At 36.9% G+C, this 26,948-nt stretch overlaps 3 protein-coding genes across 4 annotated transcripts; 2 read left to right on the top strand and 1 right to left on the bottom strand.

The window, feature by feature from the left end:
* The first annotated feature begins 5,389 nt into the window (after positions 1–5,389).
* LOC131347755 (low choriolytic enzyme-like) lies at positions 5,390–8,294 on the top strand. The gene is made up of 8 exons (XM_058382118.1): positions 5,390–5,493; positions 5,642–5,672; positions 5,758–5,823; positions 6,252–6,404; positions 6,490–6,607; positions 6,731–6,909; positions 7,130–7,211; positions 7,300–8,294. Exons 1-8 carry the CDS (start codon positions 5,428–5,430, stop codon positions 7,424–7,426), a joined length of 822 nt encoding a protein of 273 aa, XP_058238101.1. The 5' UTR covers positions 5,390–5,427; the 3' UTR covers positions 7,427–8,294.
* A 4,645-nt stretch (positions 8,295–12,939) lies between these two features.
* LOC131347372 (low choriolytic enzyme-like) lies at positions 12,940–15,519 on the bottom strand (the record flags this gene model as incomplete). The annotated part of the gene is made up of 7 exons (XM_058381382.1): positions 12,940–13,099; positions 13,272–13,396; positions 14,182–14,263; positions 14,387–14,565; positions 14,764–14,881; positions 15,199–15,351; positions 15,471–15,519. Coding segments are annotated over 7 exons (708 nt in total), but the record flags the coding sequence as incomplete, so codon positions are not given.
* Positions 15,520–21,557: 6,038 nt separating this feature from the next.
* Positions 21,558–25,753, top strand: LOC131347757 (low choriolytic enzyme-like). Of its 2 annotated transcripts, none has more exons than XM_058382122.1 (7): positions 21,558–21,717; positions 23,003–23,158; positions 23,493–23,610; positions 24,143–24,321; positions 24,520–24,601; positions 24,858–24,982; positions 25,187–25,753. In XM_058382122.1, coding segments are annotated over exons 1-7 (738 nt in total). In that variant the 5' UTR covers positions 21,558–21,641; the 3' UTR covers positions 25,189–25,753. The 2 variants fall into 2 exon arrangements, with proteins under 2 accessions (XP_058238105.1, XP_058238106.1); XM_058382123.1 differs by having other exon boundaries at positions 25,161–25,753.
* Positions 25,754–26,948: the final 1,195 nt, after the last annotated feature.

Here is a 26,948-nt window from a genome sequence, read left to right as displayed (position 1 = left end):
TCAATAAACATTTAATTATTTTGGCTGGGATGTTTTTTATGAACTTTTCATAATTTCCTTATTGCAGTACCATTAATGATTGGTTTGATTAAATACAAGACAATAGTATCATATAGTATAGTACCAGTGCTGTAGCTTTTGCAAACAAAATGCAACTGCCCACTAGTTTATTCTTATTTCATATAAGAAATTATGATTTTCTATTCATCTTATCTACATACACCTTCTTACACTCTTATAGTGCCTCTTACATCACATTTTTCCAATTCTCATCAGTTTTCCTGTAGTGTTCAGTTTGAGATCCATTTAATGATAATATGAGTGAAATATTTAATAAAGCCATCTTGGTCTAGAGAAATAAATAGATTAAATAAATAAATTTTCTATAAATAGGTTTCAGATTTAAAATTGCTTTGTAGTATGTAAGTACCTAAAATTAACTGGCTCATAATAACTTTGCTTTTTTGTTGTGGGGATGAAACAAACTTTAGACTGCAAAGTTATTTGGAACAGTAATTATTAATGCATAGAAAAAGCCTAACATGCTAGTCTAGACAAATAAAAGATTAAGAATTCTTTATGCAGTTACTATATTACAGTTACAGACACTTATCCCAAAAACGCTGCTTTCTATGTGTTACTTGCACTAGTGAGGAGGACAGCCTGGTCTTTATAAAATGTTTGTTTTTAGATCTATATGGTACGTTTAAGGCTAGGTTTAAATGTTTTGCACATTTTTTGTATTCTTGAAATCACCACAGTGGGCAATTTGATGTCGAATTGACATCAAATTGATGCCAAAAAATGTCAAAAATTTATGTCAAAAATACGTCAAAAAACAAGTCAAAAATGCAAATCAAATTGACGTCAATCAACTTGACATCCACATATTGACGTCTTATTTTGAACACCAAAATAATGACACAAAAGTAATTAATATTTTATTTATCACATATTTGGCCCTTTTGGACACTTTTTTAGTCCAAACACACCCATTGTCTATACCAGCTTTATTCCTAATTAGGAATTAGTCCATCACAGTGTCACACATATAGACCTTTTGTGTTCTTTAGTCTGAACACAAAAGGTAAAATTAAAATGATTCTGTTCACATAAGCCACAGCAAGCTAAACTAATACAGGATATTAAAACGTTGGAAAATAGCACAAAGAGACAAAAAGTACCAAACATCCTTGCACAGAGTCATATTTCATTAAAACGTTTAAAAGTTGCCCAAAATAATTTATATTCTACATTTTTATGAGTTGTCAACACATTTACCAACATGATAAAAAGACAGCGTGAGTCAGTGAGCCTGATAAAAGTTCACGTTAATGAGAAAGGGAAGGGATTGTTAGGATTGATTCTGGAGTCTTCAATTGGATCTCGTCACCCCTCCCCCGTTGCAAAGCGCCATCTACAGGTGTGGCAGTGAACTGCAGAGAAAGCATTTGTCAATGCGAAAAGGAATAATTCCATGGAATAATAAAAATAAATAAATATTCGATTTATTTCAAATTTGGAGGGATACCTGTTATTGTTATTCAGACAAGAAATGTCAAGGTTTTTTCCACTGTGAAAAATTAGGCCTACTTACTGTAAATTAATTAACTGGCAATACATTATTACAAAAAATATAGTAATTTCAGTATTGTAATTACACAGCATTATGGTATCATTAAAAATAAAAAAATAATAACCAGTCCGAAATATTTTTGTTGTTGTTTTTTAAATTACTGAGATTAACGGGAAAGTCAGCAGATGCCAAATGATGAGGCCTTAAGAAAAAAGTGCTAAACAGCTGAATTATTGATGTCAATGTGATGTCAATATGACATCGATTTCACGTCTAAAACATAACATTGATTTGATGTAAATAGAACTTCAAACATTTTGGCCTACATATATAATAAACCAATTTCAGTGTAGGATTAACTTCCTATTTTAAACCAATTACCACTGGAAGAAATTGCCTTCCAAACTGAATTTAAAATAATGTTATACAGCATCTTGATCAAGTCTTGACTAATATTTGACATCAAATTGATATCAATGTGCCTGCTGGGACTCAGTTGAGGTCCACAGTTGGGGGAATCTGTGTTAAAATACACATATTTAATTCAACTTGAATTCAATGCTTCATAACAGTTTCATGTAACTGTCTGTTCAGTTCAGTCCTCGTTATTAAATTCTCTTAGCACTATAGCATGTGTGAGTAAATTTGTATGAGCAAGTTTTAAAACAAATGATTACACAACGATCACACAGGACATTAAACAAACATTCCGGCAGCATTACAAAATGTGACCAAAAATTGCAGCATTTGTGAAAAGCAAACAGTTAAACATGCTTCAAAACATGTACAACAAAAGAAGTAGCTTAGAAAAATAGATTAAGGTTATATAGAACAAAATTAATAACTATATAGCCTAAAAAATAAATTTACAGACTAGCACAATTAACTAATGACATAGGCAACTACATAGGTACCTACTACCCTGTAGTAGGCAGTTGAGAACACAGATATCTAACATATAATCTAGCATCTTGAACATTTTTGGGCATACTCTGTTCAAAATAACAGGAGTGTTTGGCAAACAGGGTTGCCAGATTTCAGCAAAATGTCTCAAAACCACACAAAATCCTGAATCTAGCATAAAATATTTTTGTTTCAGAAAAGGAAAACATAATTTTTGTCTTTTGTTTAGACTTTGTGGTAAACAAGTTTACCATGGTGTGTACATCCCACTTTCCCTATTGCAATCTTGCAATACAGCTTTCAGTTGAAATAGTACTGTACATAATACCATATGCATGTACTGTTCGCCTTTGTTTGTGGAATTTTATTAGACTTAATTAATATTTTTGTGTCTGAAATATTAAAACCAGCCCAAACCTGAGAGAAACCAAACTCAAAAGGGGACCCATCCTCATCTGCGTGTCACCGATAGTAATGATAATTTGCCTTCTATAAGTGTATAAGTGTATATTACTGTGGTGATAGGCATAGCCACCCATAGGAGATAATCAGTACCCATATCCCACACAGTTTGGAAGAAAAGGCACTACTTCAGCACCCAGGGCTGCAGTGTCTCACTGGTTCTGTTCTCCACAATGCCAGCCCAACAAAGGCTCCCATTGCTGTAGTGAAGCTCCACGGCCACCAAGTTACAAAAATTCTGGATATGGGGAGCACAGTCACCCCATATGGCTGGATGCTCTGAACCAGCAGGGACCATCATGGTGTCCTTAGCATGCATGGCGACATCCTCAAGGTTCCTGTCGCACAGGCCCGGATCCAAAACCTCCCTGCAGGGAGTTGGCCTCTACTCATTAACGTCATTCCTATGCTGCCGGTTGCCCTCCTATTGGCCATTTACATTTCTGACATTTGACAGATGCTCTTATACCATGTGACTTACATCAGTGCTTTGAAGTCTCTGTCAATAATTACGTCAGTGTTTTGAAGGTTGAAAACATGTCATGCAGCTGCATTTTAGATCATTTGCAGAGGTCGAATTGCATTCAGAGGTAGATCTGCCAGTATAGAATTGCAGTAGTCCAGTCTCGAAATGACTGAACAAGCACCTGAGCAACTTGTGTGGACAAAAATGGCCGTATTTTTCTGATGTTGTACAGAGAGAGAACCCATGTGAGGATACAATCTGGCCAAGAGAGTGAATATAGAGAGAGAAAAAGAGAGGACCAAGTACTGATCCTAATGAGTGGAGAGTCTGCATGGAGCAGATGTCAAAGGGATTGGATTGCAAGATTTGCAAAATCTTCTTCTTACAGATGCAACAATGAAGGAGTAGAGAAGTCCTGGCTGTGTAATGTAAGAATAATTGGGGCATAATTGATGGTCTGGCAGATTTCCTCAATCTTCTTGTTGTAAAAGGTGGCAAAGTTTTCAGCAGTCAGGATGGAGCAGGTGCAGCCGGGGAAGTGAAGAAGAGCTAATGGACGGTGTGGGTCCATGTGCGTAGTTCCCTGCACATGGACCCACCGTCATGCACTTGGCCCACTCAGCTCCTCTAGCCTGGGGGCACGAAACACAGCAGAAAAAATTAAAGATCATTTCTGGCCTGGCATGGATGTGGAAATAAGGCAGTGCCCCAGGTATCAAGCAGAAACCCTGTAGAAGCCAGCACCCACAAGACCATTATGTAGTAAAAAAAAAAAGTGCAATTGTGTAAACAGGATCTTATGAACTTATGAGCAACTTATGAATATGAGAATGGGAAGCATTTCTGAATCTCTTTTAAGCATTTCTGAGTCTATTGAGTTCGTAGCAGCTGCAGTCCAAAGGACTGTGATGTCTGCAAGTTTTCTGCGCAGAAAAGCAAATGCAGTATGATTTAGAAACAATAAGTAGGCAGTCATTAATCACTGGTACTAACTGCTAGACCTTCACCATCTGTTTGGATCATGCTCTGCTGCAATAGCTCCATTGCATGGAGGACTAAAATGCATGGAAAACTTGTTGTTTTCTTGAACCTCAATCCAGTAAGTTCAATGTCACTCAATCCTCAAACTTATAAATAAAATAAATGAAATGATTCTGATTAATCCCAAATAAGGATCTGCTATGATTTCTTGACATCTTCTTGGTGCTGTATATAGCTGATCTCATTGTAGTAAAAGAAAAGGGGCACAAAACACTTCCAAAACATTAGATGCACAAAAAAAACATTATAAAAGCCATTCATTAACAAGTGGAGAAAATAGGGCACCAGAGTGACATTTCCACAAACAAGATGTCCCTTGAAAATCAGTGAGCCTGGAAATAACATAACATCTGGCAAGTGATTGTGACTCCTAGCATGTCCAGACTATGGGGTAGGGTGACTAGACAGAACCCCTTTCACACATACATAAACACACAAAAATCCAGGCCTGCCTAAACACCTCAAAAAAATGTGGCAAAATGTGTACCAAGTGTAATGCTTAATATAATGCATAATTCTACAACATAACCACACTGAAGCACATTGATGGCAGCATCATGCTATGGGACTGATTCTTTTTAGTTGGGACAGGGACATTAGTCAAGATAGAGGGAATTATGGATATTAGATTTTGTGGCTGTTAACATTTATGTAGGTTCAGTTATGTAGGAGTTAGCATTTGCACAGAGTTCAGATTTGCCAGTGGTACGGTTGAAATAGGATTTGGTTCCAACGGTTGGAAATTTTCAAAGTTTCAAAAGTGCTATACAAAAAGTGTTGCATGTGAAAGTTCAAGGGAAAAAAAACCCTAGTCTTTTACCTAAGATTGTTTAGTTCTAGTTGTAGATTTTGTCATAAACCTTGAGAAATAGAATTTAATTTCTGTGGAAGGGAAGTGACAAACTCTTATGAGTGTATATAAACTGCATTTCATGAGCATTCTCCACTCTCAGTGCTGCTTCACTGAATGTGACTCATCATGCATCTGCTGCGAAACATCCTGTTTCTGCTCAGCATCAGTCTATTTCAAATCTGTGCCATAAAGGTGAGCTAAAAGAAATGTTAACAACATAAAATAACATTATGACTAAATCTAGTAAATCTTAAAAAGACATATTTCAAGTGATATATTGCTTTTTATTTGCCATCTGCATAAGAACATGTCACAGACATTTTGAACATTTATCAAACAGGCATTGGTTAACGTGAACTCTGAGGAGACTGGTAAGATGCTACATGGTTCAGATTCTTATTTTAAAAACCTATTTTTTACAGATGTTTTTAAACTTATTTACTATGTTTATTTCAGATAACATCAATGACCCTGATTATTTCTCTGTATCTTCTATCATTGAAAGAGCCAACAAGAATGCTGGTAAGGTTTAAAAAATGCACTTAAAAACTGAAGGAACAGCAAGTAAATTATTTAGCAGTGTGATATAACAGTCATAGATTTCACTTACAGATTAAGCAGCAATATTTTGTACTTTCAACAAATGTCTATTTAGCATATCTGTGTGGTTTAGCTAGTTTTTACTTACATTTGAAAGAACTATAAGAAATACTTATATATACTTAAATCCATTTTTTATGGAAGGTACATGGGACATATTTTAAACTGATACATTTTGAAAGATTTCATTAAAGTAACTGTAGGGCTAGCCCTCTGAATTCCTTTCTAGCTTACAGTGTTCAGTCTTCCAATAGTTTAGTAAAACAGGCTGTAGACATTTTCTTAAGAATATTTTTTAATAATGCATATGCAACAAATCACAGTGTACACAAATGTGTTTTACTGGACAGGAAAGCTGAAGGATGGTTTGATCATTACACATGGTGACATAGCGGCATACCCTGGGCTCCAGAATGCAGATCCATGTACTTCTCGTGGGTGCAAGTGGCCTAGGGTCAAGAATGGGAAGGTTAAAGTGCCCTATGTCATTTCCAGGCAGTATGGTGAGGATCACTTTTTACCTGCTTCAAAGTAACATGTGTCAGAGCTCCATTAACTAGCTTTAACAACCTTCTCTCTTCCTGAAAGCATTCTCTGAAAGATGTGCTATCAAGCGTGCGATGAGATCCTTCCAAAAGTCAACCTGTGTCCGGTTTGTACGTCGCACCAACGAAGAAGACTACATACATATACTCTCAGACCAGGGGTATATCAGCAATCCTAATATCATTTATTACTTTTCAGAAACATTTTGCAAACATTTGCTTTAACTGCTATCCTGCTCTCATATATCAAATCCAGACTTAAGCACTTATTCATTGCTGTACAGGTGCTACTCTTATGTGGGTCGTACAGGTGGAAGGCAGGTTCTTTCCCTACAACGCAACGGCTGTGTTTACCATAACATCATCCAGCATGAACTTCTGCATGCTCTGGGCTTTCATCATGAGCAAAATCGTAGGGACCGTGACGATCATGTCAGAATCCTCCTCCAAAATGTTATTTCTGGTGAGCAGATCAGGACTTTCACTTCTTATATCTTGTTAATAAGGTGTTACTCCTATTGTACACTTGACTTGAATAAATTGGAAAGTGAGGAACATTTAAATATATAATTGTTTAAAAAGGCACTTTAGGTAATGCTAAAGGTAATGTAAAGGCTTTTCTGTCAGTCAAAGAAGGCAAAAGAAACATCACAATAGCAATTATTTGGTTAATGTATTCACAGGAAAAGAGCACAATTTTGATAAGATCAAAACCAACAATTTGAAAACACCCTATGACTACAATTCCGTCATGCAGTATTCAAGGTAAAGCATTATACTAATTAATTATAGGTTGTTGTTTTTTCTTTCACTTTCTATCTTACTGTTCTGATGCCATTCTGTGTTGGTCCAGGTATGCTTTCTCCAAGAACAGGCGACCAACCATCCTCCCTATTCCAAACAAAAATGTTTCCATTGGACATGCCACTAGAATGAGCTGCAATGATATTCTACGCGTTAACAGACTCTACTGTCGTTGAAGGAGTCACTTTTAACATCACCAGTAAAAAAAAAAGTTTGAAAAGGTTCTGCTCTTGATGTAATCTGATGGGGTTTTACCCTCAAATTTCAGATATTAGAAAGGATTTTGCTTAAGCAGCTTCCTGGGTACACTTTGCTTAGAGTTTATTGCAACTTTTGATAGTTTCTCTGTTCTGCTATTATGGGTTCATTTTAAGTATTTACCAGTAGTGTTCAGTTTGAGATCCATTAAATGATGATAATAGTGACATTTCATTAAAAGGAGCTCATCAGTCATTTAACCTTGTTGTGCATAAAATCACTAAACATTTAACTTTTTGATTTGGAAACCAGAGAGACTATGATGTTTTGTCTTTGACAGGCCATCTAGGTCTAGAGAAATGTATAGTTTCCTTATTGCAGTACCATGAATTCTGATTGGTTAAACACAAAATAGTATCATATAGTATAGTACCAGTGCTTTAGGTTTTGTTAACAAAACCCAGCTGCCCACTAGTCTTATTTCATGAAAGCAATGATCATCTTCTATTCATCTTAACATCCACATACACCTTCTTACACACACTCTTACACTCTTGTGGTGCCTCTTACATCACATTTTTCCTATTTCTAACATTTCTTCTACTAGGTTTTCTAACCATTAATGTAGCTTTGTTTCTTATACTTGTTATATGTGAATTGCAGAAATAAAAAAAATTCCCCACACATCAAGAAACATTCTTTTTTTTAGCCACTTATGTCTCAAATACTACTTAATTAACATAATAAAATGTTCAAATGTCAAATGAAACCTAAATGATAAACGTCTATAAACAAATTATATACACAGTGGCTGCTATTTTTCTTATAAATTTCCTTCCACTATTAAAGAATGAATTGCACTGATCAGTAGTAGTGGCTTTTGTTTTTGTTTGGAAATCCTCTTTATTTACTGAGAATTTACTTTCTTGATTGTAATCATGATGGTAATCAGTTAAAAATGTAAATCTGAAGAAGAATCCAGGAAGTGGCTGCAATTACCTCAATGTATCTGATGTGATAATTAAACACAACAACGTATTTGATCACATGAATGTGAAGTCAATACAGTCCTTGCTAATGGCATCTATAATGGTAAAATAAATATATTGTAAATAAAATATTGAAGCTGTAGATTTAATTTATAGACTTCAAGTTGATATTTGTTAGTTTTAAGGCATTGTTCGTTTAAGGAAGAATTCACTGGATCCATGTGCCATCTAGATAAAGGGTTATTTAATTCAAAAAACAAGTCAAAAACAGTGAGCATCCTAGTACATTAGCCAGTTATCATCATTGGCAAAGAAAGCTTTGTCGTCTCTGTTAGCTCTGAATTATTTTTTGATTAGAGTGATCTATAATTAATGTGTAAAGAAGGGTTCTGAGTCGACACCCAAACTCGTTGTCCCACCCTATATGCGGGGTGAGGGCAGCGACAACGATCAGCTTGTGCCCTCTGTCTCCTTACTGCCCGTTGAAGACGGACATGAGCTCGTTCCCAAACGCCCTGACTGCGTCTGGACCAGTCATCCACTGTGGGGTAGTCCGAGGGTTCCCCCTACCACGGGAACAATGGCAGCTGATAGCCCAATACACACTGGAAGGGCGTGAGGGATGAATGGGTTTGGGGTGAAGAGGTGGACTTCTTGACTCTTGTTGATGGGACAGAATGTCAGCTTTACCATTCTTGGAACCAGACCGATAGGTGACAGAGAATTGGAACTGGGTAAAGAAGAGGGCCCAGCGAGCCTGGCGTGGGTTCAGGCACTTAGCTCCACACAGGTACTCTAGGTTACGGTGATCTGTGAGAACAAGGAAAGGATGCCGGGCCCCCTCCAACCAGTGTCACCACTCCTCCAGAGCTGTCTTTATGGATAACAGCTCGTGGTTTCCTATGTCGTAGTTAGCTTCTGCTGCAGTGAGCTTTCTGGAGTAATAGGTGCATGGATGTAGTTTTCCTGTGTTATGTTGGCACTGGGACAGAAACGAACCAATCTTGCTACCTCCACAATAAACGGGGCATCAGGGTCCGGGTGACGTAGAATCGGGGCAGTGGTGAAACTGAGCTTCAGCTTGACAAACGCCTCCCGGGCTTGATCTGTCCAGGACAGTCTCTTGGGCTTGCCCTTCAGGAGGGAGGTGAGGGGCCCAGCAATGGCACTATAATTTCTTATGAAGCGCCGATAAAAGTTCACAAATATTAGAAAACGCTGTAACTCTTTGACTGAGGTCGGTTCAGGCCAGTTGGTGACAGCCTGAACCTTGGTTTGGTCTATCTCCACTCCTTCAGGCGAGGATACGTATCCTAGGAACATGAGGCTTTTATGGTGGAACTCACACTTCTCAAGTATTACGTAGAGATTGTTCTGCAGCAGGCGGTGGAGGACTGTGGGGACGTGGTGTACATGGTCCTCAAGGGTGGTGGAGTATATGAGGATGTCATTGATGGATGCTATAGCAAACTAGTTGATAATGTCCTTAAAAACCTTGTTAATGAGGGACTGAAAGACAGCAGGCTCATTGGTGAGTCCATAGGGCATGACTAGATGTTTGTAGTGGCCTCGGGTGGTGTGGAAAGCCATCTTTCATTCTTCTCCTTCTTTGATTCGGATCAGATTATATGCACTCCTTAAGTCCAGTTTCGGGAAATCCTTGCCCCCTGTAGCTGTTCTATGGCTGCAGGCACCAGGGGCAGTGGATATGGGTAGCTTACAGTGATGGCATTAAGCCCTCTATAGTCAATACATGGACGAAGGTCTCCATCCGTCTTCTCTACGAAGAAGAAGCCCACAGCGGCAGGGGATGTGGAGGGGTGTAAGAGGCAGCAAGAGCTTTCTTAATGTATTTGTTAATGGCTTTGTTAATGGCTTTGTTCTCTGGTAAAGAAAGAGGGTAAACACGACTCTTGGGTGGCATGGCATTGGGTAATAGGGCGCAGTCCCAAGAATGATGTTGTGGAAGACGGCTGGCCACAGTAGTAGCATAGCCGCTGCTCTGTTCAGTGTTGATGCTCCTCCTCAGAAACACATGCTCGTCCCAGTTGCATGGGTTTGGGGCCCTCCTCCTGAGGCCCTAGGAATTCTGGGTAGCGACGAGGCTGGATTGCGAGGGCGTGCACCCACATTGTGCTGACGTCTGAGGTTATCCAGTTGGATGGCAGTTCCAATATAGAGAGACAGTGTTGTTTTGGTGTCACGGCACGTCATCTCGGCTTGGAGAGCTGGGTTCAGGCCCTCCCTAAACACTGTTTCATTCCATCCAGACTGAGCGGCGAGGTTGCGAAAATTGATGGCATAATTAGCTGCAGAGTCAGAGCCCTGGCATAGCTCCAGTAGCTGAACAGACACATCTTTACCCCCTGCTGGGTATTCAAGCACCTCACAAATTTGCTCAGTGAAATAGTTAGCCGATATTTTGATCTGAGGATCAGAGTCCCACGCAGCTGAATGCTCTACCAGTAAGAAGAGATAGCATGAAAGCACACCTGGTAGCGTCCTCACGGTAAAGTTCAGGCTGGTGAGCAAAGGAATTGGTGCACTGAGGGCTCCCTCTAATGTTTGACATAATGGCAAAACTCCATTGTGCTATAAAAAACATGCTGTTCTGAAACCTATATAGGTCTGTAAATGTGTACAATTGCTTCTGTTTGCAGGATGTAATTACCTTAAATAAACCGGCTCATAATGACATTAATTTTTTGTTGTGGAGACGAAACAAACTTTAGACTGCAAATAGTTACTTGGAACAGTAATTATTTAACACATAGAAACAGACTAACATGCTAGACAAATAAAAGATTAAGAATTCTTTAAGCAGTTACTATATTACAGTTACAGATACTTATCCCAAAAACCCTGGTTTCTATGTGTTACTTGCACTAGTGAGGAGGACAGCCTTGTCTTTATAAAATGTTTGTTTATAGATCTATTTGGTACTTTTGATGCTAGGTTTAGATATTTTGCAGGTGTATACTTGAAATTTGCATCTCTCCACCAATTGATATCCACAGATATTGACTACCTGTGTAGAAATACACATATTTAATTTAACTTGCACTGAATACAGTGCTTTATATCAATTTCATGTAACTGTCTATTCAATTCAGCCCTCATTATAAAATTCTCTTATAGCATGTGTGAGAAAATTTGTACGAGCAAATTTTAAAACTTTGGATTACACAACGACCACACAGGACATTAAACAAACATTACTGCAACATTACAAAATGTGACAAAAATTGCAGCATTTCTGAAAAACAAACAGTTAAACATGCTTCAAAACACGTACAACTGATGGCAGCAGGAGTACCTTAAAACCAATCCTTACCTTAAAATCAATACATTTACAGACTAGCACACTTAACTAATGACATAGGCCACTATCTGCTGAATTAGAGAGCATTAGAGCAGCCTTGTAGTAGCCATTTAACAGCAAAGTTGTCTTGTTATCTTGTATTTAATCTAGCAGTTTCTTCTGAACAGTTTTAGACGTACACTATTCAACAGAGCATGTGTGTTTGGCAAATAGCTTATACCATTAACCAGGGTTGCAGCAAAATATCTAGCCCAACTCTCAAAACTACAAAAAAAAACTGAAATTAGTCTAAAATACTTTGGTTTTGGAAAAGGAAAACACAATTTTTTGTCAATATTTTTGTTGTAAACAAGTTTACCATGGTGCGCACATTCTACTGATAATCCCACTTTCCCTATTGCAATCTTTCACTCGAAATGGTTCTGTATATAATACCATATGCATGCACTGTTTGCCTTTGCTTGTGAAAATATATTACAATTTATTAATATTTTTGTGTCTGAACTATGCCATATTGCCAAAAGTTACAGTTAATGTAGTTAACAAGTTACATGTGGCAGTCATTGCTGCAAGTCACATGCCTGTTCTCTGGCCTCTCACTTTCTGTGCAGTGTCAGGCGTCTCTGAGGAACCGCATCTCTGCTCAAAGCCTCTTTTGAGCCAATGGAGTCCCATTATGGCCAGTCATCCTGTCTTTCTGTAGGCAGTAAGTTGGCAGAGTAGGTGAGACTACATTTGCTGTGCCCAGTTAAGGTTCTTTCCTTTTCATCTGCTTGCTAGTGCACTCTGCTTTATCACATGAACTTCCTTGTCCTCCTCCTTGTCCCGGAATTTCACACTGAGCTTTAGAAACAACTTCTGCAAAGAAGTGTTCCCAGCTTCTCGGGGAACCGTGTTACATACATTATCTGCTACAGTTATTGTATGATATTTATCTTTTATTTTTCCTTAAAACATGTCTGGTGGAAAATTTGCATGATTTAACTTGGTTTCATTTCATTTATCACAAAAACTGAAAACCGAGTTTCACAATATGTTCATGTAGATAACTAAAATAAATAAGCTATTTAGATCTGAAAAAATGTATCTGCACTGAAGTGCATAAGATATAATAGGCAGTCATTCCCAAAATCCCTGCAAACTAGAAATATGTATGTACATCTGTCAGAAGGATAAAGGATTTAATAAATGTGCATTATTTTATTTCAGTGGTTTATTTTTTATTTTTTATAATCATATAAACAATAAATCAGTCAGAGCTCCCATTTGGTTAGAGGGCGAAATACATCCTTGGATATTTGCCACAGCACAGACCACAAGCGTTAAATTTTCTCATGTTCCTGAGGAATAAAAACAGACTTATGAATGATGTTTTACAGATATTTTATTGATTTTATCTCTCTGTCTTTAAGGATAATTACTAACATAAGATAAACATGTGACAAATACAGTATTATTACTGAAAGGTTGATATAAATAGTATAAGAAATAAAACAAAATACAGGTACTTACAGCACTCATAGAGCCTGTTGATTCTAACAATGTCATTTTGGCTCATCTCTCTGGCCAAGCCGACTGCTACATTGCTGTTTGGGATGGGCTCCATAGTGGGCAGACCATTCTTTGAGAATGCAGTTCTGTAAAGAAATAAAAATAAATAACATGTAGGATATACATGTAGGATAATAATAAAAACACTAATTTGCAATGTGTCTTACAGTAGTGTGCTATGTGAGGATATAGCTATAATTTTAAAGCACAAGCTTTCTCAGCAGAACATTGCCCAAAGCATGACACTGCCTCTACCGGCTTCCCTTCTTCCCATAGTGTTTCCTGGTGCCAAGTGTTCCCCAGGTAAGTGACACATACGCACCCGGCCATACACATAAAAAAGTAAGCGTGATTCATCATACCAGCCCACATTCTTCCATTGCTCCGTGATCCAGTTTTGATGCTCACATGCCCATTGTTGGCACTTTCAGTGGTGCACAGGGGTCAGCATGTTAGATACTGACCACTTTTGATTGATACTGACCATGGCAGACCAGGAACACCCCACAAGAGCTGCAGTTTTGGAGATGCTCTGTTCCAGTCATCTAACCATTACAATTTGGCCCTCAATCTCGCTCATATCCTTATGATTGCCTATTTTTCCTGCTTCTAACACATCAACTTTGAGGACAAAATGCTGGCTAATATATCCCACCCACTAACGGGTGCCATGATGAGGAGATAATCAGTTTTATTCATTTCACCTGTCAGTGGTCACAATGTTATGCCTGATCAGTGTATATATTATGTTCATGTACTTGAGAGTTAAGCTACTGTAAATGTAAGAAAACTGAAAGCTCTATAATAAAATAGCACTGTTTCAGGGCCAGATTTAGACCTGGAGTAGTGATAAACCTGGTTATTGACTGACCTGTGGTACTGCATTACAGAATCGTAGTCATAGGGAGTTCCCTGGTTCAGAGTAGCAATCTTGTCAAAGTTATACTTCATGTCTGGTGAAGAAAAAAACAAAATCAAAACATTAACTAATATAATGATACAGATATCATATGATGTTACAGTTTAATTGCTTTAGTTTTTCTGACTAATCTGCCTGTAAAAATTTTTAACTATACCTTCAATTATATTTTCCCAGACGACACGGATGTGGTTGTCACGGTCACTGCGGGTCTGTTCATGATTAAATCCCAGAGCGTGAAGTAGCTCATGTTGGACAGTGTTGTGGTAGATACAGCCACTGCGGTCCAGAGACACTGTTTGACCATAACCAAGCCGCCCAACATAAGAGTAGCATCTGTAAAGTACACAAAGACTGAGTTAACAATCTAATAAAAACTACCCTGAATCTAATTTAATTTTATTTAATATACTATAAATTTCAGCTTGGAATTATATTTATAGTACTGATGCTATCTCAGTTTCAATTTTATTTATTGATGTAGATTCATTTTCTAATGTCAGTTCTACTTAGATTTTTGAATGTGATTTATACCCGCTGCGTGACTCAATGCTGATATAATCCCTCTCATTGTAGCGTGGAACAAAACGAATGCATGTGACAGATGCAAAGGAATCTAGACCTCGCTGGATGACCTGCAGCTCACGGGAGGCTGAGGAGGCAAATAGCAGATATTACTTGGCCTAGAACATTGCGACTGAATCAAACACATCCAGACAGGAAGAAGACAGATTTTAAGCTCATATCAGTCACAACAAGTCTAGTAGTATGGGTAAGTACATGGTAGTGTGCTACTGTCAGGTGATATAATAGAATTAGGTCTCTGAACAGAAAGACAATTGAAGGTTTTAAATGAGTTTAATATTTTAAAAACCTACACAGCTAATACCATAAAAGTATTGCTTTTGGTATAGGTATTACTTAATTGCCTGGTATGTATGACAAGTTCTGGTAGAGTCAATGACATACTGAAGTGGTTGGCAATGACGTAGGGTACGTAGACTAGTCCATCACTGTACTTGGGCCACTTGCAGCCAGTAGATGTGCAGGGATCAGCATTCCTTCCATTTTCAACATCAACTGCAATGTCCCCAACAACTGTTGGTTCATCAGGACTACGAACTACAACGCAGAACAGAGAGAGTGAATAGATTACCTTACAGTGAACACAAAGAATTATGTCGCACACTGCCAAGGTTATACAGCAATATATGTTTGTGTGTGAAGGTGTTTGGACTTACCAATGTCTCGATTAGCTCTCTCAAGGAGCTCTCCCACAGACAACACTAACAACAAATTAATTTAAAATTGTTAATTGTTAATATACAATTTCCAATTGATATTATGTATATTATCATAAATAAATCAAAATCACTTACCAGGCTACATGAGGACCATTTGGAAAGGAGGAGACATGTAACAGATATGAAAAGCTAGTTATAAAAGACAAATGTGTGCTTGTATGTGTAAGAAGTATTCATGGTTTTTTTTTTGTGTTTGTCTGCATTTAATGTAGTTTAATTTTAACAGTAAATGCAGTAGTCTTCACAGGTGAAACCAGGGCTCAAACCAAGAGTCAAAATTCAGAATTGTTTAAACAATCAATCTGACATGGGACACAAGAAACACCTGTCATTCACATTTTCCAATATTTTTGATCACTTAGAGATTAAGTGCTATAACAAAAGGTGCCATATTCGACTTGTTTAACATATCTGGATAGTAAATATCATAAAACTGGCTGCTCTAAAACATTCAGAGGAGTATTTGCAGTCAAAAAGAACCAAAGGAAAAAACTTAAACACAAACATATTTTTGCCCATTTTCAGTTTCAATGTAAATTAACTTTTTAAAATCATATTAAATTTTTTGCTTTACATCAGATTTTTAATTCATTTAATTATTTATTTACTTTTTTTAGGCACCCATTTATTTATTTGTTTATTTATTTGTTTGTTTCTTTAACAATAATTTTGGTTAAAAGCAGTAGCCCTTTTATTGTGTGTGTACTTTTCTCACCTCTCCCTCAGCTCGGACGGCACTAACCAGAAACAGGGCCACAAGACCCACAGTCACTTTAGACACTGTCAGCATGGTCAGCAACCTGCAATGTGTAGTTGCATAGAGTTTTTAGAATACACCTGCAATTATTTCATGTCCAATGTAACAGGGAAAACATTTAAATTCAGTGATATATTGCTAAAATTAACATAATAATAAAACATAATAGAATTTTCAGAAACAATGTATAAGCAATGACAATAATATAATTATCACCTTGGGCATATTACTGATTGTAAAAAAGCATTTGAAACATATTAGTTATCTTCAAATTGTCAAGAATATGGGATCCACTTTACCTTAAGCATCCAAAAAGAAACAACATTTTTTTTTAAATAAAGGGTCTTTTTATATTCTACTACACGTACCAAACTTGATAACCACTATCAATTTTAGTGTTCTGGTGAAATAGCCAGGTAGCTTATTTTTAACTTTGTGTCACCTTGACAGAAAGAAGCAGGTGCAGCTTTTCCATGGTCAGTGTTTTTTCCCACAATCTCCAATATCCTATATATATATTTGCCCTTTTAGGCATCCTGGAAATACAGCACTAGTCACACAGCTTTCATGTTGAGAATATTGGTATGCTGATACCAAGCTGCATTCTTCCATCACTTCATTCCCCCACACCTTGATGTCTTTTCTCTCATTAAAAAGAAAACAAGCACTAGATCATGTTTCTGTCACTACTACTGGTACATGATTCTGTTATGGCCAATACTGAAATGCAGAGATGCAGCATTCATCTTATTAACGGGGTGCTGCTCCCAGCATTCCCACCTGACACAGAAAATCAGCACGAGCAATATGTGGGCACTTGCAATTCCATCACTGCATTTATAATGAGTTTCATGCCAGTGTAGAACTGCAGAAATCAAATGACTTAACCCTAGAGCTTCAATATTTGCTAATTAGGAGCTCTGTCACTCTCATTGCTTGCTGCCTATTTAACAGGCAGTCTTCTTGACAGGGAAGCACACAGACCCTGTGGTTGTAGGTGCGCCAGTTGGATTTGTTCACAGGTTGTATCACAACTGGTATGTGTGGCATATATTCATTTAAATTTGATTTGTGTTGCACTTTTAACAATAGACATTTTCTCAAAGCAGCTTTACAGAAATATAAAAATTTTGAATAGAAATTCTAAATATTAAAATTCTCTAATGAGCAAGCCTGAGGCATGACTGGGGGTGGTGGGGGGGGACCTCGCTGAGACAATATGAGGAAGAAACCTTGAGAGGAACTAGACTCCAAAGGGAACCCATCCTCATCTTGGTGACACTGGAGAGTGTGATTATAAATTATTTCCCTTCTATAACTGTATATAGTCAAGTCAGTTCATTATTGTTTTAAGTCTTTCCGGCCAGTCCAGTCATCAATTATTTAAAGCACAAAACTGATCAACATAGTCATGTATATATCTATACATATAAGAATTTGGAATATAAAAGAATGTTAATATTGTCAATACGGACAACTTTTCTCAGGTCAGCACTGGCTGATGGTTTTACTGTAAAGAGTACCCTGTGGACATTGTGGCTAGGTATCAGTGTGGCACAACTAAGGGCTCTCAGCATTCCATATGCTTAATTTAACCATGGACAGGCCAGCCTTGATACTGGCTTGGATGTGTGGATAGGTTACAACCTATGCCTCTTAACGCTCCACTGGTGGGCTATCAACATGTTCCTCCAAAGACGACCTCAAGCCTTTTTTTCTGCAGTGACTCCCCTTCCCTTTTCTAGAAGGCCCAGCTGTTACTTAAGATACATTTACTGATTGTTGCACTCTTGCAACAATGTGGCTGGTAACTGAATATGCAGCAGTTCCGCATACTGCGAAGTGCATGCTGAAATTAGCAATATATTGCGATTAGGACAATACAGTATACGTGCTTACTCAAGATTTAGGTCTATGCCTTGAAGTACAGGCAATTAAGAAATAGGACAAGGTTGAAAAGGGGATAAAAATTCACAAGGTTAAATTTATAGTAATAAGTTATTATTACTATAATATAATAAGAACGTATTATATAAATCACTCTGTGTTCCCAGTGTGTCTCTGGTTGTACTTTGAAAGGGTCCTGTGCTTTCCAACTGAGCCACTGAGAGGTTAACTGTCAGTGCCGGTCCCAAGCCAGGTAAAATGGAAGGGCCCTGTGACAAATCAAATATGTGGCTTGGATGATTCACCGAAGTGTCCCTGAACAGGGAGCTGGTGAAGGACAACAACAACTCTGTGCACCCAGCACCAAGCTCTGAATGCCAAAAACAATTACGAACCTGACCAGTTAAAAATATGACCATATTTAATGGGAATCTAATGGGAATGACATTTTTTAGACATTTTTAAATACCTATGTACAAATACAAATACAGTTTTGTACCTATGAACAAAACTCTCTGTCTCTCTCACACACATACACACACACAGACACACAGACACACACACTCTCTTTCACCTGTGTGGACACACACACACATAACTTAAATTGTTCACTACTTATTGCAGTACCTCAACCCGGTTAATATTTCATTCCGCACATATTTTTGCACATTATGTGTTGTCAGGCCGCTATTTATGTTTTTCTACTGTTTCTCAAGCTGTACATCATTTCATTGCACATGTTCTTTTTCTTTTTCAGCGCTAAGTGTCCTGTTTTTGTGTTGTCTTTTTGTACTTATTGTTTTTGCACTGTCTTGTCTTTGCACTGTTTGCACCTAGTTGCACACTTTACACTTTATGTGGCTTCATGTGGCTTTTTCTGTCCTAGCTCTGTGTTGTTTTTTGTATTTGATCTTTATGTTGTATGTTTATATAGCACCAGGTCCTGGAGAAATGTTGTTACATTTCACTATGTACTGCGTCAGCTATATGTGGTTGAAATGACAATAAAGCCTCTTGAATCTTGAATCAAATCTGTTTCACAGACTAAATCTGTTAGTTCTAAGTCGTTTTTCGGAGGCAATCCTAGTTTCTTACCAATTTAAGAATTAAGCTATAATTAACATGCAATTCTCCTAATGCACTGCATAAAAATGATAGATGTGGAGGATATGCCATTTTTACCTTTGTTTTTTTTGTTTTTTTTTAGAAAATATATAACCAGAATCAAGGGGCCAGCATTTCTTAAATTAGTGAGATTATTTATGGTCTATTAATTACTATCATAAAATTATTACACTGTTAGCCTGCTGTAATCAAAGCAGATGTCTGAATGGTCAGACAAATTTGGTGCTTTATCATTAAACATGGATTATTTTAATGGCTTGTTTGTAATAGTTTAAAACAACAACTTTACATGTTAAATGTTTATAATTATAAACACTATAAAATGTTGAACTTGGAAACTCCAATTATGTGTAGTAAGTACTCCTCAAAGTATGTTTTGAAATCAAATCAGTCTAATAGCATCATTGAATAGCTTTCTTATTAACTTCTGAATTATCTACAGTTTAATTTGGTACTTGAAGACAGTTAACAGCAGTTATTTCTTTTCTGAAGAAGAAAGAGCCAAATGTCCCCCCTGAATTTATAAAGGACATCTAGCTGCTTATTACAGATCAAACGGACAAATACAACTTAGTCTCAGGCTCAGAAATAAGGAATTAATCTATAATTCAAGGCCATATGTTTTTCACAGATGGTTGTTACCTAGGATCATATGAAACTGTTCTGCTGGGAAAACAACACCTGCTTTCTTTCCAGTGTGCATTTCAACTTGATAAATTTGAGGATATAAACAGGATATAAGTCCCACACAGGAGTCAAATCCATTCTTCTTGGTGTTTAGAGGTAAGACAACATTTTTCTGTATATTTAGGTCTATTGCTACTATATTGCACTTGTTACTGCATATAATTTATCCATAATAATGTTAGATTTAAAAATGTGCAGCAATAGCAGTATGGAAAACCTGTGAATATAAAGGCTATAAAGCTTATATAATCCTATTCATGCTTTACTCTATGACACCTGTTATTATTATGACTTATATAGCCCTATAAACTAAATAAAGTGACAGCTTACATTTGTGCGAACAGAGCAGGGCCTTGCTAGATTTTCATATTATTTGTGTATATAGTACACTCACTGTCCACTTTAATTAAAAAAACCTTTATGTCTGCACATTCATGCCATTATCCAAACAGCCAATCACGTGGCAGCAGTGCAACACAGAAAATCATGCAAATACAGGTCTAGAGCCTTATTTAATGTTCACGTCAAACAGAATGTGGAAAATGTGTGAACTCAGTGACTTGGTTAGCATGGTTGCTGGTGCCAGATGGGCTGGTCTCTAGAGTTTACACAGAATGGTGTGAAAAACAAAAAACATCCTATGTGTAGTGGGTACACTGAGTGGGAAACACCTTGACCAACAAGCAGTCTAATAAACACTCTTTACAAACAGTGTTTGAGAAGAAAAGCACACAACACAAACACAACACATCATACCCTGAGGTTTTACTTCTGTCAGCCAAGAACATGAATCTGGGCACAAACCCACCGCAACTGGACAATTGCTAGTGAAAAAGACCAGGAGAATGTTTTTTCTAAACCTTCAGCTGCTCTTGGCTGACAGAAGTGTCTTCTGCTACTGTAACCCATCTACCTCAAGGTTCGATGTGTTGTGCATGACGAGATGTTTTTCTGCTTGCTGTTGTTGAAACTGTATACTTCCTGGCAGCTCAAACAAATTTGGCCATTGTCTTCTGGCCTATCTTATCAAAAATGTATTTTTCTCACTCAACTGTCACTAACTAATGTTTTTTCTGGGGGGGTTTTGGCACCATTCCGTGTAAACTCTCAGAAGATCAGCAGTATAGTGGAATAATATTCTTAAATTCTCAAAATGTATTTCAGAAAATGTTTAAATCATAATATATTTTGAAAGGAACAAATTAAATTTCAGATTTCAAAATTTCCATGCTCCAAATTGCCACAATGCAAAAGAAAATGTGTCAGTGGTACATCTATCTATCTATCTATCTATCTATCTATCTATCTATCTATCTATCTATCTATCTATCTATCCGTATAGGAGACTGGCCATCATGTTTTTGTGTAAAATGACTCTGGGTCTGCTGGCCCTGCTGCTGGTTTGCTGTGTTCAAGCTGAGGAGAAGGTAACACACACACACCGAGAGAGAGAGAGAGAGGGAGAGAGAGAGAGAGAGAGAGAGAGAGAGAGGTTGTATTTTAATGTATTTTCTCCTCTGTTTTTAATGCCTTGGTGACTTCATGTCCAGCCTGGTAAGTGACATTTTTGACAAGATGGAATATATATTGCATCTTAGATATCAAATTAGATACCTTACAATTAATATGAGTTAAGTAAATTTTCTAAATGGATGAATCTGTTTTGTGCAATTGCAGCTGCTGAATTATCTGTTGGAGATCTGCTAGAGAGGGCTAACAGTGGCATTGGTATGCTCACATACACACACACACACCACACACACACACACACACACACATGTTGCCTACCAGAAGCTGTTTAAGTCGAAACAAGTTTAATTTGAATATGAATATGAATATTTGAATATTAATTTTGGTTCTTTGACAAACATGGTTATAAGTAGTATTTCTACACTGTAGCATTCATTTTAATTATATAGGGTTTTTTTTTCATTAATTTTAATAATTTGATCTAATCTTTCTTTAAAGTTATTGCTTTACCCATAACTGACTGGTGTAAGACTTAATAGTGGTCCCTGAGTAAGCCAGAATAAGAGAATTGGAAAAGGAAATAAATCATCTCAAATCTCATTAACAGAAATTTGAGTCAATTTTCAAATGAAGTGTCTCATTTCTGCTCTACAAGAAAATATTTTGGATTGCTTGACTGATCTGATGTTTATTCATTGCTGAATTTCCAAAATAAGCCCCTATAGTTCTGTAGTGATTCAAAACCTTTTTGAATGTTTTACTGAACTGTATCACTAAAGTTACATTTTTAACACTTCTGCTTCATTCAGTTTTTTTTTAAGTGAGTCAGTTTTTTAAATAGGTTTTTAGTTAAATTCTTGAAACAGAGAAAAGATATTTCTATATTTTATTCTATAAAATACTTAAATAAAGCTTTTCTGTGTCTTGAAAAAGACAGTTGCTAAAAAGCGGCTAAATGGGAATTCTGAGATTGTTGGGGTCATTAAACAGCATCAAAATAAACAGGAAAATTCATCTGCTGAAGCTTTATTGTGTTTGTACTCATGCTTTGTTAAAAGCTTAGTGCTGGTGACATTGTCATGTGGCAAGTCATGCGATCGTGGTGTTGCAACTTTAGTCTTTACATCTGAATATTGTATATAGGCTTAAAAATTCATAAAAGTTATGTTTATTCATAAAGCATAAATCATAAATCACAATTTTTTTTATTTTTGTTGCTCAAAGAGCTAATATTCCGCAATAATTCAAAGACCTCCAAAAATGTGCTAACCATGCAGCACTCTATATTTATAGGATGACACATACAGATGATACATACAATACCTTTCTGCTGTAAATGTATGTAATGGAATGGTCAGAGTGTACAGCTATACTGAAACCCCTGTGTGCTGGGGATTGTGTGCTTAGGCTCTGCAGCGAAGGTGTTAGAATACACAAGGACAGTTTGGGTCATGTACATTACACTGTGGCCTTTTCTTCTAACTTTTCTTGAAATTAAGCCATTATCATGCTTATCATGTTTATATGCTTTGGCTTCATCCAGTTCGTGATGTTGATGAGCCAAAAGTTATAGGAGATATTGCTGTGGATGATGAACAAGATGAGAGGAATGCTGATCCCTGCACCTCAAGTGGCTGCATGTGGCCCAAATCTAGTGATGGCAAAGTCTACGTGCCCTATGTTATTGCCAACCACTTCGGTATGTGAACCGTATAAATACACACTCACAGCATCTATTTTCTGTACTGTTTATTGGATGAAAGATATACATGTAATCTCTCTCTCTCTTTCTCTCTGTAATCTCTTTCTTTCTTTCTTTCTTTCTTTCTTTCTTTCTTTCTCTCTCTCCCGCCTTTCCCTTGCTATTTTACTATGATGGATAAAAAATTATAAAGAGGCAGACATTAGTGATGCTAGATCATCAATACTTTATCTGCATTTTAAGATATAATATATTGTGCGAATTCTGGAGTCAATTGGTATGGAACTAAAGGAACTCATATTTGGTCTGCTTTGTCCTTTTCCCCCTTCAGCTTCCAGTGAGCTGCAGGTCATCCAGCGAGGTCTGGATTCCTTTTCTTCTGTTACATGTATTCGCTTTATTCCACGCTCTAACCAGAGGGATTACATTAGCATTGAGTCTCGCAGTGGGTAAGACAGATCTTAACAATTGGTTATTTATTTTAAAAAATGTCCTAATATTCAATCTAAATCATAAGCAAACATTAATATGTTAATTTTAAGTAAATATTTAAATCTAACAACTAATTGTAAATTACATCTGAAGGTTTAGGACGGATGTTGAGCACTGATTACTGTCTGTGTAAAGTTTTGTATTGTACTAGTCTTGTGTCTTCCACTGTGTCTACCAATGAATAGCAGTCAGTTGACTGGTTGTGTTAAATTCTCCCTATGTGTAAATGAGTATGTGAATGTACTTGCATGGTGCCCTGTGATAGACTGGCATTCCATCTATGGTATATTACTGCTTCATGCCCATTGTTCCTAGAATAGGTTCTGGATCCACTTTTAATTGAAGGAATCTCAGGAATTAATTAATGCTATTGGTGTTAGGACAATAAAATAAGAAGAATAGAGCAAATTCTAAATTAGAAATACTAAAATAAAACAAGGAAAATTATCAAATATATCAACAGGATTATAAATTCTTTATCCTGCACAGATGCTATTCTTATGTTGGACGTCGTGGGTATGGCCAAACTGTGTCTCTCGACCGAAATGGATGTATTTATCATAGCACAGTTCAGCATGAACTTCTTCATGCTCTGGGGTTCAACCACGAACAGTGTCGCAGTGACCGTGACAATCACATCCGCGTTGTGTGGGAGAACATCATTGATAGTAAGTCTGCATATGCATTTTAGTTTCAATAACTATTTAACATTGGCAACACTCAATGGAAATGGTTATCATAAGTTTTTGGTAAACGTATACAACAAATATGCTAGAGTTTATATGATTCAGGTAGGGTTTATATGATTAAGCTTTTCATAAATCTTAATGAGCCCACCACTTATTGTTGTTTTTCTTTTTACTAAGGCTATAAATATGCCTTTGACAAGATCGCTACTCTGAACCAGGGAACTCCTTATGACTACAACTCCGTCATGCAGTACCACAGGTCAGGCAGTTTTCTTAATATACTGTATAACAATTCCAGGAAATCATTTCCTTTCTCATATTTTCCGGGCTCTTGTATTTTTTTAAATATTGGATGCACATATTCAATTATCTAATCTGTCCCAGTATAAGACATGAGTAGCTGTTCTAAAAGTGGAATCCTTTCAGTTTGTATTCTTTGGTAGAGGGAAGCACCACTGGATTAAAAATGGGTTTTCCTGGACTAAAAATGGGTTTTGTTTTATTTGCTACTTCAGAACTGCTTTCTCTAAGAATGGCCTAGCCACCATGGTCCCTATCCCCAACAGCAATGTTGCCTTTGGCCAGGCCACTCAGATGAGCCAAAATGACATCAAACGAGTAAATAATCTCTACAGATGCTGTAAGTATCACACAAACATGGCAGCAGAATAATGCTCTTATATTGCATGCCTAAGTGAAAAATTGCAGTGAGATTTTTTTTATCAAATACCTAATAAATCCCAACTGTGTTAGAAGGGGTCTGATTAGCAGCTATTATAAATTTTTTAATTATTATTTTTTGGTTGTGTGTTTTTCAGAATAATTAAAAATTTTTGTCCCTCAGAAAAAACTCCATTCTACCACAAGTCCATCTCTGGAGAGAAAGAAGACAGCAGTGGGATCTGTGCTTATGCCAAATATACAGATATCTCTTCATTTTAATATTTTGTCTCAGTAATTAGCAGAATATAAATACACAAGGAAATATTAAAAAGCTGTGCCCCCCCCCCCACACACACACAATATTCATATAGCACAGTCATCTTCAAAATTATTGCCAGCCTTGTTAAAGGTGGATGATGTTTTTGTCATTAATTTTCTGTAATTGTCACTGAAATTATGAGATAAATGTGATCTAGAAAAGACTGGATATCACAATTATTGCCAGCCCTAGAAATGTTCATGACCAAAATGTAACTGAAGCATATGTCAATTCAGGTTAGTAAGTTCACCTCAGTGTTTTAAGAGTCATCCATAACTTCTGTGTTCCAAATATGAGGTAATACTAAAGCAGTCAGTATACAGAAAATTAGACAATACACCAAAAAAAAAGAGACAACAATCTATTAAACAACAGTAATAAAATGCTGTGTGTGAATAAGAATAAGAATAAAGAGCATTATCAGCTGTATTTGTACATGAATATGTTTACCAAAACAGACTCAGGAAGAAAATGAGGATCAGTGTGCAGGGGCATGTTAATCTAGGCAGAAATTATCAAGGTCAAGATCAGTTCAGATCTCTTTTGTAAGGGTTCTGCTGTCGGTAGATGATGAGATGTTTTGCATTGTGGAGTCGCATGACAAGGTCTGATATACTGTGAAACATCATTTTCTCATTATTTTTTTCTATGTATGAGGGCCATCTGGGTTTGTTTATTAGAGTGATCATTCTTTGGATGCCTGAGTAACCAGGGATTAGAAATAGAATTGGTTGAGGATAAAACTGAATGATTCTACAGGGCTTTAATCATTTGGTTGATTTCACATATTCATGTCTGTGGTCACTTTGGATAATGAAATGCCTTTTCCATTCTCTAGTCTCTATTCTTCTTGAGATGCCAGAAGAAGATGATTTTCTATATCATATTGTCTTCTGTTAGGGTAAACATCCATGAATGGATTTAGCCAGGGTGTTATTTATAGGGACTACCATGATGTTGTGACAGGATAATCCATATCATACTCTGTGATGCATCTAACTCTGTTACATATAGCAATGATGTGTCATGATGACTAAGGGACTCTAGTGAAATGTGAGTCCAGTGACAGAAAGGCCTCTGATACAGAATCATTCCAGCTAAGATATTTGGGTCTACTGTTAAGCAGTGAGGTGAGGTGAGTGTCCATACAGCTGAAGCATTGGACTAATAGTTCACAAACAACAAGAATCTTTGTGGTTGCAAGAACCTTGCATTTGTCCATACTCAGAATATATATACTTATTTTTCCAGAGGTTTGGTGAGAAACAGACATAAATGCTTGAAAAAATATTGTTGAAATGATTGAAAATAAGTATGTCACCAATGTATAATACATAGCCCATAAAACATTATCAGCTAGTTATGATGGCCTAAAAGTTGGTGCAGTGATAAAAGTTATTTTCTATTTGCCATTTTTGTGCTCCTAATAGGATTAAAAGCATTGCATACATCTAATTTTGGGTTAATCCAGTGGTGGGCCATCAGGGCCAGCAAGGCCTTCTCTGCTGGCCTAAACAGCAGTGATCTGAATCACTGACTTGCATTTTAATATATTTAATATATTTTTCCATGAATGTGTATTAAATTATACCTAATAGTCTATTCTCTACATTTCCATTTCTTT

This window comes from Hemibagrus wyckioides, linkage group LG27 (genome assembly GCF_019097595.1).
Source record: "Hemibagrus wyckioides isolate EC202008001 linkage group LG27, SWU_Hwy_1.0, whole genome shotgun sequence".
NCBI classification, from domain to species: domain Eukaryota; kingdom Metazoa; phylum Chordata; class Actinopteri; order Siluriformes; family Bagridae; genus Hemibagrus; species Hemibagrus wyckioides.
The sequence above is the reverse complement of the archived record's forward strand: the minus strand, read 5'-3'. Positions and strand labels throughout refer to the sequence as shown.